This window comes from Vulpes lagopus, chromosome 10, assembly GCF_018345385.1.
Source record: "Vulpes lagopus strain Blue_001 chromosome 10, ASM1834538v1, whole genome shotgun sequence".
NCBI classification, from domain to species: Eukaryota; Metazoa; Chordata; class Mammalia; order Carnivora; family Canidae; genus Vulpes; species Vulpes lagopus.
Genome location: NC_054833.1, coordinates 60,761,496 through 60,779,949, shown reverse-complemented (window position 1 = coordinate 60,779,949; position 18,454 = coordinate 60,761,496). Strand labels below are relative to the sequence as shown.

The 18,454-nt window shown below is 52.0% G+C and overlaps 1 protein-coding gene across 7 annotated transcripts in view; it reads left to right on the top strand.

The window, feature by feature from the left end:
* The window catches only part of GAS7 (growth arrest specific 7), a 209,806-nt gene that overhangs the window by 157,522 nt on the left and 33,830 nt on the right, over positions 1-18,454 (top strand). For all 7 annotated transcript variants that reach the window (XM_041771061.1, XM_041771067.1, XM_041771065.1 and 4 more), the window contains 2 exons: positions 6,198-6,283; positions 14,771-14,824. In XM_041771061.1, the coding sequence (XP_041626995.1) occupies positions 6,198-6,283; positions 14,771-14,824 (140 nt within the window). The remainder of the gene's footprint in view (positions 1-6,197; positions 6,284-14,770; positions 14,825-18,454) is intronic.

Below are 18,454 nucleotides of genomic sequence, written 5' to 3'. Positions count from 1 at the left end.
GCCTCTTGTGCCAAAGCAAAGTTAGCCAAGTTGGGAATGCAGAGGAAAAGTTCTCGAAGGAAATTAGACTGCTACTCCAGTGACCACACAAATGATAAGAAAGAGAAGCAGCCTTCTTGCAGATGTGCAGACAGTGTCAGTGATCTGGATAGAAGACCAAACGAGCCCCAACATTCCCTTAGGACGAAAGCCTAATCCAGAGCAAGACCCTAATGTTCATCCATTCTGTGAAGGCCGGGCAAGGTGGTGACCTCAAAGTGCAAGGGCAAGGAGCAAGTGCTCCAGAAGAGGGAGCTAAGGTAACGAATGAAGGTGGCTACGCTCAGCAGCAGATCCTCAGTGTAGATGAAACAGCCTTCTGTTGGAAGAAGATGGCATCTAGAACTTCCACAGCTGGAGAGGAGAAGTCAACGCTAGGTGCTCATGCAGCAGGTGACCTCAAGTTGAAGCCAGTGGTCGTTTGCCATTCTGAGAATCCTGGGGCCCTTCAGAATGAGGCTGAATCTACTCTGTGCGCTGTCCACAAAGCCTGCGTGACGGCACCCCTGTGTACAACCTGGGTTACTGAATATTTTAAGCCCGTTGTTGAGACCCATGGCTCAGAAAAAAAGGATTCTCTGCAAAATACGACTTCTCATTGACAGTGGACTGGGTCTTCCAAGAGCTCTGATGGAGGTGGGCAATGAGGTGGTGTTGCTTCCATGCCTGCTAACGCCACGGTCATTCTGCAGCCCACAGGTCAAGGAGTCACTTCAACTTCCAGGCGTATTATTTGAGAAATCTATTTCGTGAGGCTCTAGCTGCCAAAGATAATGATTCCTCTGATGACTCTGGGCAAAGTGAATTGAAAACCTTCTGGAAAGGATTCTCCCTTCTAGATGCCATTAAGAGGATTCATGAGAAGAAGTCAAAATATCAACATGACCAGGAGTTTGGAGGAAGTCAATTCCAACCCTCACAGATGACTCTGAGGGGCTCAAGAGTCCAATGGGGAAGTCGTTGCAGATGTGACGGAAACAGCAGGAGACCTAGAATCAGAAGTGGAGCCAGGAGATGGGATTGAATCACTACCATCTCATGATATACCTTTCAGTGGATGAGGGGTGGCTTCTTATAGATGAGCAAAAAATTGTGGTTTCTTGAGATGGACTCTGCTCCTGGTGAAGATTGTTGAAATGACAACAAAGGATTGAGAATATTCCATGGACTTAGTTGATAAAGCAGCAGCAGGGTTTGAGAGGATGGACTCTCGTTTTGCAAGAAGTTCTCCTGTGGGTCACATGCTATCAAACAGCATCATGTGCTGCAGAGAAATCGTTCATGAAAGGAAGTCTATCAATGCCCCAAACTTCATTGTTGTCTGATTTTAAGAAATTGCCACTGTCACCCCCCCACCCCGCCTTCAGCAGCCACCAACCTGAGCACTCAGCAGCCATCAACACTGAGGCAAGACCCTCCACCAGCAAAGATGAGGAGGACTTGCTGAAAGCTCAGATGATGGTTAATGGTTGGTTGGTTTTTAACAATAAAGCATATTTAAATTAAGCACGTACATTGCTTTTTTTTTAGACATAATGTTATTGAACATTTTATAGAGTGTAAATGTAAACATAACTTTTACATGCACCAAGAAGTCAAAACATTCATTCGACTCTCCTTATTGTGACGTTCGCTTATTTGTGGTGCTCTGGCGCCCAACCTGCTGTATCTCTGAGATGCGCCTGTATCTAAAAAGGCCTCCTCCTGTAATAAAACAATTTAATTCTGAATAATAATGGGGGCACTTGTCCCAAACTCTTTGGAGCATAAGACTCTACCCTCTGCCTTTACTGCTTCGGACTTAGAACAAACATCCTGCCGAACTGGTGCTGGGTGTCACATGCCCTGGGAAACTCTGCATTCCGCCGCGATGAATGTGGGAATAGGGTGGTGGTGGTGGGAGGGGTGTTGCAGGAACGAGGCCTTGGGGCTCCTGGGTTTCTTCAGCTTGAGGAAAGAAGTTACATGTTTATTCCAGAAATAATGGGAGATTGGGCCAGACCTGAAGGAGGCAGAAAGGGGGGCTGTCTCCAGGGCTGATTTTCTTGTTTGAAAGAGTAAGTCTCCTCTTTGGGGTCCTTTAGGGAACAGAAATGTGGACAGTGGGGCGTGGAGGACGGAGCTTTCTCTTTTGGGGACTGCAGCAGGAAGGGAAACAGAGCTCCTGGGAGCATGAATTCTGGGCAACAGATGTTGCTGGCTCTTCTCTGTTGCTTGGCTTCTCTCGACAACTCTTGCTTTGCTCCTTCTTTTCCATTTTTATCCACTTCCTCTCCCCCAGCCCCCCAAAGACCTCCTCCTTTTTCCTTTCTCCCCAAATGCCCGTCCCCTCCTCTCATTTACGCAGCTCTCAAGCCCTCTCTCTTTCCAACTACCCACAAACAGGAATGAAATGTGTGCATCTGTGTGTTTATATTTGTGTTGGAAATTATGAAAGTTACTACCTAAGAGCTTTCCGTTCCCTTTTTCTTATCTTAAAAACAGCTGAATTTGGCATTTTACTTTTTTTTTTTTTTTTTTTTGGTATCCCCAGACTGAATTATGCTCCTTATGGTTATGAGCAATCCTTGACCAGTTTTATTTTAACCTCACTTCCCCCCATCCCCTGGGGGCTGGAGGCATCAAAAGTACCCACTTCTGGCCTCACTTGTGTTGCATCTAACCCCTGGTAAGCTGAGAGCCTAGAGGACTGGAAATAATCAGAGCCCCCTGTGGGTGAGCCGTAAGTGTTCAGATCTCCACTGATCACTCTTCTGAGCGTGCCTGGGACTGGTAGCATGAAACGCAGCAAGACCAGGGCAGTGGAGAGCTGCTGGGTGGGGAGAAGTGGTTGGATGGGAAATTATTTTTTCTCTCCCAGTAATTGTTTTGACACCGAAAGTAATTAGCCAGCAGCTGACAGCTCAGAACTGAAGTGAGAACAAGAGGGTGGATTAGGGGCAAAATGCCCCTGCGTTCGGCAGTTCCTGGCCGCCGTTCGTGTGGTGAGAGGGGTGCATGGGGGATGCAGGAAGCAGAAGATAGACAACCATGTACTGAGGGTGTACTTTGGGGTGCTGTGAGGGGAGCAGGTGGGGGTCGGGAAGAGCTGGGGACAGCTTTGATGTGCAGGGACCCTGTACCATCAAAGGTGTAGTGACTGGTTCCAAGTGAAGACCTGCTCAGGTAAGAATTGACCAATTTCGTGTTTGTGGTCACAATGGTTCAGTTCTTCTCTTGCCTTCGGTGGATTTTTGGATCAGGGCAACACTGGCTTTGTCTAACCAGCTGGGAAATTTGCCACGTTTCCAAACTCTTGGTGCAGTTTGTGTCTAGGTACTTCTTTGTTAGGCGTTAGAACGAATTTGCCCATAAAACCATCTGGGTCCAGGGCCTTTTGGAGGGAGGTCAGTCCTCAAAGGTTTTACTCATCTTGGTATTTCTCTCGTGTCCTTTGGAACCATTTTTTTTGATCATTTGATTCTAGCCTGTAGTTTTAAATCATATGCCCTTGCATTAAAAAAAAAAACTCTTAACGAGATCTGCTTATGTTTTCTTTCTAATTCTGTGGTCTGAGCATTCGTGCGTGCACTCAGCCTCAGATTAGATGGGCTGACCTGCTTTTTTATTGTGATTCCTCCCCGCTACAGCCACCCCCACGCAGAGAGAACTTGCCTGAGCTGCGAATGTCATCCTGTTTCCTAACCCATTCATTTCTGGTGCCATATTTATACCCCCTTCTCATGTTTTCCTTCGGTTTACCTCATTGGCTTTTAAAAGTTTCTCTAAATTCTTAATTTGAAGGTTTAGTCCATGTATTTGTATTCCCTTGGTTTCAGTAATTGAGTAATGAAGGCTGTGGATTTTTTCTCCAAATATAATTCAAGCCTTATCCCATCCGTTTTGATATGTTCCTCATGATTCTCATGATTATTTTCTAAATGTTGTATAATTACAGTTTTGATTTTGACCTGAGAATAGGAGAGCATTTTCTGAAATTTCCAAGTGTTTGGGAGTCGGAGGGATGGGGACCTTGTGTATTTGTTCTTTCATTATTAATATCTGCTTTTATTGCTTTCTGGTTGAAGAATGTGGCCTGCGTTAGTTATGCCTTTTGCGACTTACCAACACTTTCTTTGTGGTTTCAATATGCCCAGGCTTTTTTTTTTCTTTAAATGTTCCATGGCTTGTTGGCCAAAGATGTTATCTTTGTTCGTAGCACATGATGTTAAATATCTAGTTCATTCGGCTTTTAAGTGAAATTACTGAGATATTCATATCCTCACTTTTGTTTGCTTACTCAGTCATCTACTAAAAGCTGGCTGCTAAGGTTTTCTCTCGATTCTCCAGCACGTAGGTTTTATCCATTTCCGTGCTACACTGTTTGATAAACGAATGACACTTCTTGAATGTTACACCTTCATTGGGTCTTGTATTTATCATCATCTAGTGCCCTTCCTGGCAGAGCTTATACCAATGTGAGTAGCTTCTCCTCAATCCTCTCAACGTTCTCTGATGCTCTTGGAATCCTGACCCTGGCTCCCCTTGAGCTGGAGAACTTGTGGACGGTAGTCACAGTGTTTAATCAGCTGACAAGGGGCCTGAGTGCAGACCCGGCTTGTGACTCGCCATGCGGGCTAATCTCTTGTGTCTTGTCGCTTCCCCAAGCCGCTGCACTGGGAGGCCAGCTCCGTGCCCAGCTTTCTAGTGCCTTCCTGTATCTCTGCCCACCCTTCCTCCAGAGTATCAAGCCAGCCTTGCATGTCAGGGAGAAACCCAGCCGCCCACTGGGGTCTGCAGGGTAGTCTGTGTTTCTGCTCGCAGGGGGGCCCTCGATTTTTCACTGCAAATGTTGGAGATTGGGGGACATCCCCCAGCATGAGGATGGTCCCGCGTGGGGTGGTCTTCATCAGCCCATTGCTTGCTTTTGGCAGATCAGTAGACGTTAGAGACTTTTCAGCCAACCTCTCCCCCTGTTTCTGGCCACCCCGCAGGGCCCTCTCAACAAGAACCATGCACTGGACTCAGTTTATGTACCTCCCCTGGTTGGACCTACACAGTGCATATGTTGTGGCAATTCCGCCAAGCCTGGGGTGTGTAGGAGGCATGCTTCCCTGGTGTCTGGGTATGATGCAGGCTTGGGGTTTGAGGCGACTGGATTCAGGAGCAGAAAGCAGTGACCTTCCCTCCCTCCACTGGCCCCTTTCCTCTTCTCAAGAATTACTTAATGAGTCCAAGCATCCTTGAGCAAGTACTGCCCCATTTGATTTTCATGCTAATAGAGCCCACGTAGAATTATCCCCATTTCTCAGATCGGGAAGCTGAGGCTCACCGAGGAGAACTGCTCTCTAAGCTCATGTAGCCATGCCTGCAAGAGAGCAGTGTCCCCTCTGGGAACTGAGATGGCACAGGTCCCGGTGTGTACTTACTTGTGACATCAGGAGCACGCAGGGGTGTCGATGGGACCTGTGAATCCATCCTCATTGATGGAAATATGCCAAGGAAACTGGCAAATGCTACACACCAGGGCTCCCTGCTTAGAGAGTGAGGTTGATCCGCACCCCTTGGGAGCATGAGTGAGTATCACAGGGCTAGAATATTACAGCCTTGAATTTTTTCTTTCTTTTTTTTAACTTTAGGAAAATCAAGACTCAAAAGAGATGGTCTGCGATGCCCTTCCCCACCCCAGCTATTAATTGGCAAAGCCAAATTTCAGAGAAACCAGTAAACCCAGTGCTCTTTTCTTATATGCTGTGAGGATGAGGGTGGAGGTGGTTCCTCTGGAGAGCTACAGGCAGGTAGAGGCGGTCCTGCCTGACTCTGGAGAGAGCCTGGACCGTGGATCAGCACCAGTGGCCACAGCTAATGTGGCATCTTCAGTGATGGCTGTTGAACTGTAGTGAGCCCCACCCCTCCTCTTAAGCACATCCCTCTCTGGTTCAGAAAAGAAACGTGGTCCCCCTGAGAGATCCGCAGTTGGGAGCTGGGGATCAGAGAGATGCTTGGAGCCCATTTCCAGCTCCATAAGCGCTGGTCAGATCCCAAGGGATGGTCCTGGCTGTGCGAGACGTCTCAGAGGCTGGCAGGCAGTGACATGGCACAAGGGGCTGCGGTTGCAGGCAGTTGGCGTCACCCGTGTGTGGTCGGCGTGGCATCTGAGCACTGTTTCTCTCCCACAGTGAATGGATACCACGTGGCAGGGACCCCAGCACACCCTCCCGAGACTGCCCACATGAGTGTCCGAAAATCCACCGGTGATTCCCAGGTAAGGGGTCGTGTTATGGGAGGTAGGGGTAGCCAGCCAGTCTAGCAGGCCCAGGGAGGTGTCGTCAAGAGGGCATAGAGCCGGGGTCCAGGTGACCACAGCCCGGTTCTGCCCCTGGTACAGAGTGGCTGGTATATCTGGGTCATTCCCATGTACCATGATTGGGGGAGAGTGGGCAGTTGTGGTTTGTTGGTTTTCTCTAGAAAACTGGAGGGTCGTTGCAGTGGGGCAATGGCGGTGGACCGTCCCTATCGTTAGGGCGGCGGGTTCCATCCTGCCACCTGGATTCCCAATATGTAGAATCTAGGTGTCTGTCACTTTAAGAATACGGATGGGGCCAGATCACATCACGTTCCTTCTTCTATGCTCTCTCTTTCCCCGCCCCTAGACTTCACCCAGAAGGGGATTTTGTAAAATGCTATCTTACCTTTAATAATCTAGCACAGAGCCCACAATGACAAGATGAGAGGAAATGGGAGAATGGTGTAAGAGTTCCATCCTGCTTTCCCATTCATCCTACCCGTTGACATCTGTACAGATATGGGTACCTTTCCCGAGCAACAGGTGAGACCACTGAGTCTCAGGCCATTGCAGCAACCCATGCAGGTTGACACGAATATGTGATTGGAATGGACCTTGATGCAACAGCTCATGGCCTTTCAAGTTGTGTTACGCTGTGTCTAAGGAAGTGAGGGTTGGCTTATTTATTCTATCCATAAAGTCTATCCAGAAGATGTTCTTTTATCTTTTAAGATTTTATTTATTCACGAGAGACACAGAGAGAGAGGCAGAGACATAAGCAGAGGGATAAGCAGGTTCCCTGTGGAGAGCCCAATGAGGACTCTGAGGTTCTGTTTCCAACCAGGCCCCCAGGGGATGCTGATCATGCTAGTCCGAGGACCATTGTCTTGAGCAGGGAGCGGTCTGGACCTGGTAGATAATGCACAGTGTGTGTGTGTGTGTGTGCGTGTGTGTGTGTGTGTCCCCATCCGTGTCCCCTTCACTCCCCTGCTCGTGGCACACATCACACACACCCCTGGCACTGTGTGTTCTCTGCCAAGCCCCCAACAGCCATTCCAGCACAACCTCCATCAATCTATTTGGAATGAAGCAGGTTTACCTCCTGGCTACAGATTGTTTTCTGAAGACATCAGCCTAAGTTCTGGTATGTTGTAACATAACTGAAAGAGCCGGTGCTACCCTGGGTATCATCTAGAAGACTGAAAACATCCTCCCCACTGCCCCATCGTTCATCCTTCTTTCCCTAATAGAACATGACTCCCTCTGCCCCTCAAATAATGCGAAGTTGTTACTGAACCGTTTTGTTTTTTAATGTATATTGAGAGAACCTTCTCGGAAGCTGCTTTGACCCAGGGATATCCCCTCTAGCATCTGTTCTTGGAATACATTCAGGGATTCTGATCAGTGTGGGAAGCGTTTCCTCAAGCGTTATTTCTGACTCTGCAGCATGGGACCGAGCCTTAACTGTCCAGCCACAGGGGATAGGCACAGTGGATGTTGGCACTGAATCACCACCCAGCCTGTTCTGTTACACAGACTCGAGAAATACCATTTCTGAAGAAAACTTAATGATTTAGGTAGAGGCTGAGCAGCACACACCCTCCATGCCCAGCCGGTCTTACCTGGTAGGAAGAAATCCACATGTTCATGAAGACAAACGACTGGAAGAAAAATTAATCAGAACAGTTGATGGTGGTTCTGTCTGCATCTAAGACTGATTCTCAGTCGGGAACATTTGTTTGGAAATGTTTTGGTTGTCACAGCTGGGGAGGGGGGTACCACTGGCTGGTCTCTAGTGTGTAGGACTCTACTATGACTAGTTGGCCTACAATGCACTGGACAGCCCCCCCACACACACACACACACCCAACAAAGAATTATCCAGTCCGAAAATACAGTGGTGTTGGGGTTGAGAAACCTTGGTCTAAAGTACTTTTTATTTTCCTTGTACTTTGTAGTATCTTTAACATTTCCCAAAATGAACGCATTTGACTAACAGAAGGCAGGTACAATGAGCGTTATGGGAAGCAGGGTACTTGGGGATGCCGCGTTAAGTGGCAGGTAGAATTGAGTGTCCTCGCTTGGGATGAGAACGTGGAGGGTTGACGTGTCATCGAAGTAACAAAGATAATGCAGCACGTGCACGGAGAGCCAATAAGCAGTTGTTCACCAATCCCAGAACCAGAAGGTAGCGTGTTATTTTATTTTTTTTTTAGGCCGTGGAGGGATTCGTGAAGCTGCGGAGCTGGCTCTTTGCAGTGGTGCTTGGGGCCAGTCCCAGGAAAAAGATGAGAAATTTGGGTGTTTACAGAGAGTGCTGCCAACAAATGATCCCCCAAGTATAGACCGCGCTCTTCAGCACGCATAGTATTTGCTCACACAGTCCCAAGCTGCCGGTTATAACAATCACAACATAGTGATACCTGAAGAATAACGGAAGAATGAGTGCATGAGCAAATGAACACAGGGGTGTTCCAGATACAGGGTTGGGGGTGAGTCAGCAGGTTGCCCAGGGTTTGCTCAAAGGCCTGTGAGCTGTCCCCCACCCCCATGTCTCCACCCCCCACCCCGGCCCCCTGTCCTTGGCAGGACTGATGGCTCTTCCAGGGACCCTACCTGCACTTCCCAGCTCTGGGAGACCAGTTGGCTGGGCACAGGTGGTGGTGATATAGTGCCACCCAGTGGATGTTTCTGGCCTGCAGCCCTGGTGTGGGCTGTCCGAATACTGGATAAAAGGGGCCCACCTAGGGGCACCTGGGTGGTTCAGCGGTTGAGCATCTGCCTTCTGCTCAGGGCATGATCCCAAGGTTCTGGGATCAAGTCCCACATCAGGCTCCCCACAGGGAGCCTGCTTCTCCCTCTGCCTGTGTCTCTGCCTATATCTCTGTGTCTCTCATGAAAAAATAAATAAAATCTTTAAAAAAAAGAATAAAACAAATAAAAGTGGCCCACCTGACCAGGGGGCGCTGGTGTGTCAGAGGCTGAGTTTTGCTGGCCTCCATGTCCTGGCCTGTCCCACGTGGCAGGGCCTGGGGTGGGAGCAGGGAAGGGACCTGGACACCAGAGTCCAGCCCCTTTTGTGACCAACCTTTCAGTGGGTCTGGCTTCCTAGAAATGTCCCCCAGGAGCACGGGGGTGGGACCAATGGGTCGGAAACTCAGGGTCCCATTGGAGACAAGAGCTGGGAGTAGAGGTGAGATGCTGAGACTCATCCACCTAATGGGGCTCTCCTCTCAGTCCAGCGACACATGTTCCATCGAGCATCTTCTCCTTCTCAGCCAGGCACTGGGTCACAGGCAGACAGAGCCCCTGCTCTAGTGGAGGCTGGTGGCTGGTGCCAGAGAAGACACGAGATAAGTGAAAATTTCCTGTCTGCAGCAGTAAGTGCTAGAGGAGGCATGTGCTCTGGGCACCTGGCCAGATGGCCATTGGGTGGTGGTGGAGGTGCCAGTGCCGGGGCTCTAGAAGAAGAGATAGTGAGCTAAGACTGGACAGATGAGTGAGGGCTTAGTGTGGTTCAGGGTGGTGGTGGGGAACAGCCTTCCAGTGGAGGGAAGAGCACGTGTGGACGCCCAGAGGAGGGGGAAGCAGAGCGGTGTTTTCAGAGAACCTGTGGGGGCCAAGTGGGACTGGGATTTACTGAACCCACAGGTGCAGGGAGGGCAGGGGGTGAGGGGCTGGAGGGGTCTGCACAGGCCTTTTGTGAGGTGCTTGGGTCTCTTCCACCAGAACAGGGGGGTCATTGAGAGGTTTCATTCTGCCTCCCGCCTTCCGAGGATTTACGGGGCCTGAAGACGGGGTCAGGAAGGGTTGCCCAGCCGGGGCCCATGGGTTAGTGCAGTCCACCCAGCACCGTTTTGTGTGTTATCACCCCCATGGGTCCTCACCTTGCAGTGACAGCAGAGTGGCCCAGGCGAGAGAGAGTAGGAGACCAGGCTGGGCAGGGACTTTTAAAAAAGGAAGGTGTGGGGCGCCTGGGGGTGCTCAGTCAGTTGAGTATCTTCCTTTGGCTCGGGTCGTGATCCCAGGGTCCTGGGTTCGAGACCCACATTGGGCTCCCTGCTCCAATGGGCAACCTGCTTGACCCACCCCCAACTCTGTATCTCAAACACCCCTGTGTTCATTTGCTCATTCACTCATTCTTCAGTTATCCTTTTCCCTCTGCCCCTCCACCCACATGTGCTTGCTCTTTCTCTTTAATAAATAAATAAATAGTTTTTAAAAAGTTGTTATTTATTTATTCATGAGAGATGCAGAGAGAGAGGCAGAGACACAGGCAGAGGGAGAAGCAGGCTCCCTATGGGGAGCCCGATGCCAAACTTGACCCCAGGACCCCTGGATCACACCCTGGGCCAAAGGCAGACGCTCAACCACTAGGCCACCCAGGCGTCCCAATAAAATATTTTTTAAAAATTAAAAAAGAAACAAGGAAGGAGAAAACTTTCCAGAATCATAAGCAAAGGACATTAAAAAAAAAAATTTTTTTTATTCTGCACCTTGGCAAACATTTAGAAACGCAGAAGGCTTGCTGTAATAAAGTACTATGGACTCGTCCTCTAACTGCAATGATTATTCAGCCAATCTTCATTTATAGCTCCATTCCCTACCTCTCCTGTCCCCCCATCCCAGGATTATTTGAAAGCAAAGTCCCGACACACTGTTTTTACTGGAAATGCTCCAGAGTGTGTATCTCTATGGAGAGGGGACATGACCGCAGTAGCATTAACCCCTGTGAGAAGACATTAATTTGGTATGATCATTTAATATACGTAATTCCTCGTCAAACTTCCCCTTTGTCTCCCCAGTTCCAGTTTCCCACGTGGATGTATTATTGGCTAGATCTCTTTAAAGTTTCCCTCTCTCTGGGCTTTATTGAGATGCAGTTCACACAGCCTACAATCCATCCACTTAAAATGCACAGTGCAATGGTCACAGTTATGCCACCACCATCGTAATCGCTTTTAGAGCATTTTCATCGCCCTGGGAAGAATCCCCGGAAGCCTTTGGCACCCACTGACCTATTTTTTTTTGTCTCCATTGATTTGCCTCTTCTGGACGGTTCATATAAGTGGAATCGCAGAGCATGTGGTCTTTTGTGTCTGGCTCTTTGCCCTTAGGACATGTTCCGACGTCAGTGGATGTTGCAGATGTAGTAGCACCATGTTCCTTTTTTATGGCCACATAGTATTCCATTGAAGGGATTGACCATTTCATCTCATTTATGGCTTTTGCTTCTTTTAATCTAGACCGTATTCACCACATGTTTTTATGTTATTTTGTCTTGCCCCACAGAGGCTCTTTTTGAGACGAGTCCAGGCCAGGTGTAGAATGACTCGCATGCTTAGTCCAGTTGTTTTTTTATGCTTAGACTCGGGCTAACAGTTCTGGCAAGGATTTCTACCACCTGGGGCCTCCTGGGATAGCACCCTACCAGTGATACAAACCAGGGGTTTGAGCTCCAGGTTAATGCAAAGACCCCTTTGCAAGGGTGCATTTTTTTCCCTTTCTAGTTAGCCAGTAATCTGGGGGGTGATAGGGTGAGACCATGGGCATATCCTATTCCTTCACAGGCTTTTCACCTCAATACTTTGAGCATCCTTGGTGACTGCAGCCGGATCCATTTTGACTTTGGGCTTTGCAAATGGTGATGTTGTGATTCTCTATCCATTTTTATGGGCCTTCTTCCAGAAAGGAATGCTGCCCCCCTCTCCCTACCTGCCCTTTGAAGTTACTCATTTGTAGTCATTATTCATAATCATGCTCCCATTGTCCCAAATTTGGCTTGTTGGAACTTCTATCTGCAGGCGCTTGGGTCCGTTGGTGAGATTGCATTGTTCTTTGCATGGTTTCTAACCTCCTAGAATAATAAGATGTTCCAGATGGACCTGGCTTCCGAAATGAGCCATTTCTCCCAGGAGCCTGGTTCCTTTGAGTCTGAAATAATATTTAGAAACCAACATCTAGCTAGTAGGTATTCTCTCCGTGATGGAGGTGTTGTTCCCTCTAAGCCCTTCTGTGGAATGCTGCAGGGATGTGTGTGTGTGTGTGTGTGTGAGGTGTGTGTGTGTGTGTGTGTGTGTGTGTGTGTGTGTGTAGTGGTCAGTCCAGGCTAAGGCTGTACTACCTGGAGGGCAGAGAGTGGGAAGGTGCCAACACCCACACATAGGATGCCCCCCATCCATGCCATTACTTGCACTTCTGTCCTGACCCAAGTTACAAGGATGAGGGCAACCTTTGTATCCAGCTTCATCCCATAGAACCTTGGACACAGTGGCCCCCAAATCAGTGTTTGTGGATGATGGAGATCTTTCTCCATCCCTGCAAAGACACCCAAAAAGCAGGAGGTCGTCCCCAGCCTCCATGTGAGAAGCCAGAAGAATAGAGAGAAAAGAGAAAAGAGCCTGCAGCTCTGACTTCCTCGCTTTACCACACCAGAGGCTTCCCTTCTGCACCCCCCTCCCTGGCATGGGTTTGCTTGGCCAGTGCCCATGCAGAGGAACCCGCAGGAGAGCCCTACACCTGCCAGAGGGTAGCAGCACTGGAGCTCCTACCTTGTGGCCTCTGTCTTCCTGTCAGGTGGCCCAATTTTGGCGAATGCCCTGGGATGCGAATGATAGTGCAGGAGCGTCCAGGGTTAGGAAGGTGGATGCGTTGATGCTTTGAAAATGTCCATCGAGGCTGTGGTTGGCCACAAGCTTGAGGCAGCCCCAGAGCCTTCCTGGGCTACTAGAGCGGCTGCCAGAAGTAGGGAAGCCTTGATGAATGACAGATCATAGATCAGTGAGTCCCCAAGGGAGGCCCCCAAACTCTGCTTCAGAGACACTGCCCCCTCACCCCCAAGAGCTGCTGGGTCAGGTGGGACCCAATTTGGGGCCACTTCCTGTTCATTCTGATGCACTCCAAAGTTTGAAGACCACTGATAGCAAACAGTGAAAGTGAGAGAAGTTGCATGACTTGGCACAGTGACAAAGTTACTGAGTTTCTTTAAAAAAAAAAATTACTTATTTATTCATGAGAGACAGAGAGAGGGGCAGAGACACAGGCAGAGGGAGAAGCAGGCTCTCTGTGGGGAGCCTGATGTGGGACTCGATCCCAGGGCCTCGAGATGATCCTTAAGCTGAAGGTAGACCCTCAAACCCTGAGCCACCCAGGTGCCCCTAGTGAATTTATGTTTCTTGTCTAGGATGTAGATGATGTGCACAGTCCCTTTTAGCTCGCTAGCCTGAGGGTATCGGCTTCCATTAACTGACTTTCCTTACTGGCCCAGGTAGGTCTGGATGGGAGTAAGAGGATGAACATGGGCTGCAAGCATGGGCTCCATCAAGCTCTCTGTTTTGTGTGCTGAGCAGATGGCATCCTGAGGCCAGGCTGAACCCCGAGCCCAGATGCTCATCCTGCCAGTGGTCCAAGGCGGTGCCGGCCCAGGATGGCCATTGCTGGTTTCCTGAGGCTGGCTGGAGAAGCCTCCCTGACAACCATGTCCTTAGGTTCCACTAGGGCAAGAAGGCTGTGGGTCCCAGGTCATCCATATAATGCCCCCTCTCCCAGGGCCTTGGGGTGAGCCCGCTTTCCCGCTCATTGAGTGGCTCAGGACAGGAGTGGACATTGCACATCCTGCTCAGAGACCCTCTTGAGTCACTAACATAACTGCTAATAATGGGGCAACGACCTCCTCAGCATTGATCCTCCTCCCCTTTAGGATCATAGACTCCTGTGATCTGGTCTTTTGAGATGTGGTCTTTTCAGCTGGTAATCCTTAATGTAATCCATCTCAGAACCATGCTGGGACTTGGGCAAGTCTGCTGAGGACCTGTGGGATCCAAGGTATTTGGGACAGTGGCTTATGCTGGCAGCAGGAAGACATAAAAAAGGCAATGCAAAGGCTGAATGAATGAAAGCAGAGAGGCGGCTCTGCTGAGAAATCCCTCCTGCCTCCCAGGGTCGGGGCAGTGGCATGTCACGGAGGGGGCCAGGCATCCCCGTTGCACGTTGCACGGATTGAGGGTTTGATGTGTTGGACCCAGGGGATTCAGGATACAAGTCGTTTTTTGGAGTCCGCGGTGCCAGGAGGTGGCGGCCTGCTTTTAACTCTCTGCTCCCCGGTGGCTTCTGCAGGTTCAGACAGCAGGCAGCACTCGGAAGGCTTACCAGCAGAGGGCAGCTGAGGGGTTAAGTCCCCAAATCAGGGGCTGCGAGAAGAGGAGGGAGACCTGGCTTGGAGTGGTTCCCTCAGAGCCTGGGCTGGAGGCTGCGAGCCCTCCCGGTCCCCCCCAGGAAGCAGCGTGGGGTCAGGGCCGCTCCTGCCTGCCCTCTTCCTGAATATGGTGACTTAAGGGTTAATGGGAGCTCCAGCATCCCCGATCCCCCGAACTTCCCAGCACGCGGCTTGCAGGGAGCCCGAATAGAAAACCCGAGATGTCCAGTATGGAGAACAGCCTCGATGATGTCTCTTGCCTCTCTCCCCAGAACCTGGGATCCTCATCGCCAGGCAAAAAGCAGAGCAAGGAAAATACCATCACGGTAAGCGATGGACTTCCGCTGGCGCTCACAGGTGGGGCGGGAGAGCGGGGCTTTCTGCCTGCTGGGCGGTTGCCATGGCAATGTGGACCCAGTGCAAGCCCAGCCTAGAATCTGGGAAGTTCCGAAGGTTGGATGGAGCTGAGATTTTCCTTGCCTTCCCCCCCATCCCCATCCCCAGCCTAACCCCCCATCCCCATCCCTATCCCCAACCTCACCCCTTCCCCACCCCCACCCCATTCCCATCCCCACCCCATCCCCATCCCCATGCCACCCTCACTCCATCCCCACCCGAACTTCATCCCCAACCCCACCCTCACCCCATCCCCATCCCATCCTTACCCCATCCTCACTCCCATCCTCATCCCCACCCTCACCCCATCCTCATCCCCACTCTCACACCCATCCTCACCCCATCCCCACCCCTATCCCTCACCCCCATCCCCATCTCACCCCATCCTCAGCCCCATCCTTGTCCCCACTCTCATCCCCATCCCACCCTTACCCCATCCCCATCCCTCACCCTCATTCCCATCCCCATGCCACCCTCACTCCATCCCCATCCCCACCCGCACCCCATCCCCACCCCCACCCCCATCCTCACCCCCATCCCCATCCCTATCCCTCACTCCTATCTTACCCTCACCCCATCCTCATCCCCACCCTCACACCCATCCTCACCCCCATCCCCATCCCTATCCCTCCCCCAACCTCATCTCCACCCTCACCCCCATCCTCATCCCCACCCTCACACCCATCCTCACCCCCATCCCCATCCCCATCCCTATCCCTCACCCCCATCCCCATCCCACTCTCACCCCAACCTCATCTCCACCCTCACCCCCATCCTCATCCCCACCCTCACCCCCATCCCCATCCCACCCTCACCCCATCCTCATCCCCACTCTCACCCCATCGTCATCCCCACCCTCACCCCATCCCCTCCCTCACCCCCATCCCCATCCCACCCTCACCCCATCCTCATCCCCACCCTCACCCCCATCCCCATCTCTCACCCCCACCCCCATCCCCAACCCCCCTCGCCCCACCTTCATCTCCACCCCCACCCCAGGCCTTCTGTTGATTTCACCTTTCACTTTTTCCCTCCGGGTGGGTGACTGGGTGCAGGTGCAGGCGTGGTAGGAAAGATGCAGAAGCCCTCCTCCCCGGGGGAGGCACATGTGCCCAGGCGGGGCGGAGGGGGTAGCCTGTGCTCTGCACACCAGCTACGATGTGACATGTAAATTACAGCCACGGCGGGGTTGCTTTGCGGGCAGGGTGACTTCTGGAAGATGTCAAAGTTAAAAACAAGAGGAAAAGAACTCTAAGAAGAGAGTTCTGGAGGGGTGCAGGCAGCTCCTGCTTGGGGTGGCCAGACCGCCTCCTGGGGTTCTTCTAGAAGCCCACAAAGCCCCCACAGGCAAGCCCAGGAGGACTCCCCAACACACACACACACACACACACACACACACACACACACACATACATACCAGGCCCGTGTGGGGGAAAGGGGACAAATGCCTTGTCCCGCTGCTCAGACCGCCAGCTAAGGGCTTGGAGACATGAGACGTGGGGTCCTCGGTGTGCTGCTTTGACTCCAGCGCAGGGAGCCCAGAGTGGGGACCTGCTCCCTCAGGCTCCAGCACAGGCAGGTCTGAGCCATTCTGACCATCCACACAAAAATGAGGCCCAGAACGGGTATGCCACCCTGGCTCGTGCAGGCTGAAAATCCTGCTCTGGATGAAAGATAGGGTTGGGTTCACGGTGACATCGGCAACCGTAATTGCCACTTTGGTGTGCATTTACTATGCGCTGGTAGTGTTCGAGCGGCTCATGGAGCTCTCTGCTCACTGTGTGAGGTGGAGGTGACAGGACCACTGTCGTATGGTGGCCGTGAAGCCAGAGGGTCTGTTACAGCACCTGCTAGCTGCACAGCAGCCCCGTTGTGTCTCAGTGTGCACATCTGTACAACGGGGAGAGATGGCAGGTGTCTGTGCCCCGGGGATGGGGTGAGGACTAAATGCTTCTGTATGCCCAAAGCACTCAGAACAGGAGCTGGGCATGTAGTAAGTGCTCGGGGCGCACTGGTCTTCTTGACCCTGTTTACAGATGACAGAACTGAGGCAGGCAGCCATACCTCTCCCGGCTGGGATGCATCAGGACTCAGGGCCTGTGTGCCCCCCGCCCTTGGAGGTTGCCTGTGGAAGAGAGTGGGGCCTGGGTCAGGGGCAGCTGATAGGCAGGGCGTGGGCCGGGCCCAGGGGCAGGCCCCCCAAGTGCACGTTATCCTCACTTTCAGAGCGCCAGGGAATGCCCCAGAGCAAAGCAGAACCCCCCCCCCACCAAGTGCCCTCCAGCGGAGGGAAGGAGAGGGAGGGGGGAGGGTGGTGGTATGGTGGTATGTTAGAATAGTAGGAGAAAAGTGGAAAGGACAGATGCGAAGTGGAAGCGCTTTCCTGGCAGGGATGTTCTGGGGGCCCCAGGGTAGGGACCTGAGTCACCGGCCATGCCTTGGCTTTGAGCCAGAGCGACAAGGCGCTTGGTCAGAGCCGCCTCTCCAGCGCACCTTGCTCATTGTCTGTCCTGACCTCGTGTCTCCCCTCCTCCTTCCCACTGACCTAAATCGAGCTGCTCAGAGCTGGCCTGCAAAGTGTTGCTGGCAGCCCAAGCCTCTGGGACATTTGCTTAAAATGCCAGTTCCTCGATGGGTTCCTAGACCTACGACACTTGGTTGATCTGGGGCCCAGCAGGGACGTTTGTGTTGCAACCACCATCCCCAGGGGTTGTAAATACACACTTATGCCTCCTCTGGGAGTTTTTGCTGGAGGAAGTGACCGGCCAGAGGGCTCGGAGCAAGCAGAGCCCCGGGACTGGACTGGAGCTGGGCCTGCTGCCTGCCCTCCCAGGTGGCCCCAAGCACGTCTGGGCTGAGATGGGTGAAGGCCTGCGTGCTGCTCTTCTCTGTCCACAAAGCGCTCGCTGCCCCCTGTCCCATCCTCAGTCCTCCCTCTGGGCTCTGATCCTCCAGGGTTCTGTGGTTTCCCAGAAAGGAGACCCCGCCGGGCCACTGGATGGGGAGGTGGGGGAGATGCCCAGCTCCCGGGGCACAGGCTGACCTCTGCTGGCGAGTGGGGCCTGGGTGAGCAATCTCCCATCCTATCGGATCCTGCAGAGTGGACAGGGCGTTTGCAGGCATTCGCTCAGATGCTCGCTGGGCAGTAAAGAGCAGTGCATCCAGGTCCCAGGCTGTGTGTGGACAGGGCCGAGGAACCAGGATGGAGCTTGATCCTGACAGGCCAGCTTCGCTCCTGCTGCTGGTGGCCTGGAGCAAGCTCTGGGCAGAGCCAGCCACGGAGTGGGTTGCTTGATTAGGAGTGACAGGCCCTCGTGGCAGCTCACAGCCCTTGGCACAAACAGGACGTGTGAGAAATCTAGAGGATTCCAGAGAAGCTGACAACAACGCTGCATAGCCTGGAGGGAGGAATCTGGGGACCCCTGTGGTCCTCAGCCTGTGCTTCTTGATGTGGCCCATCATATGCCCTGGAACCTCGGTGGGAGCTGGTGGGCTGCAGGTGAGCCCTTGGGGTCGTTTCTTTTCCACTTCCATAGACCCCGGCTCTGACTTCTTCTCTT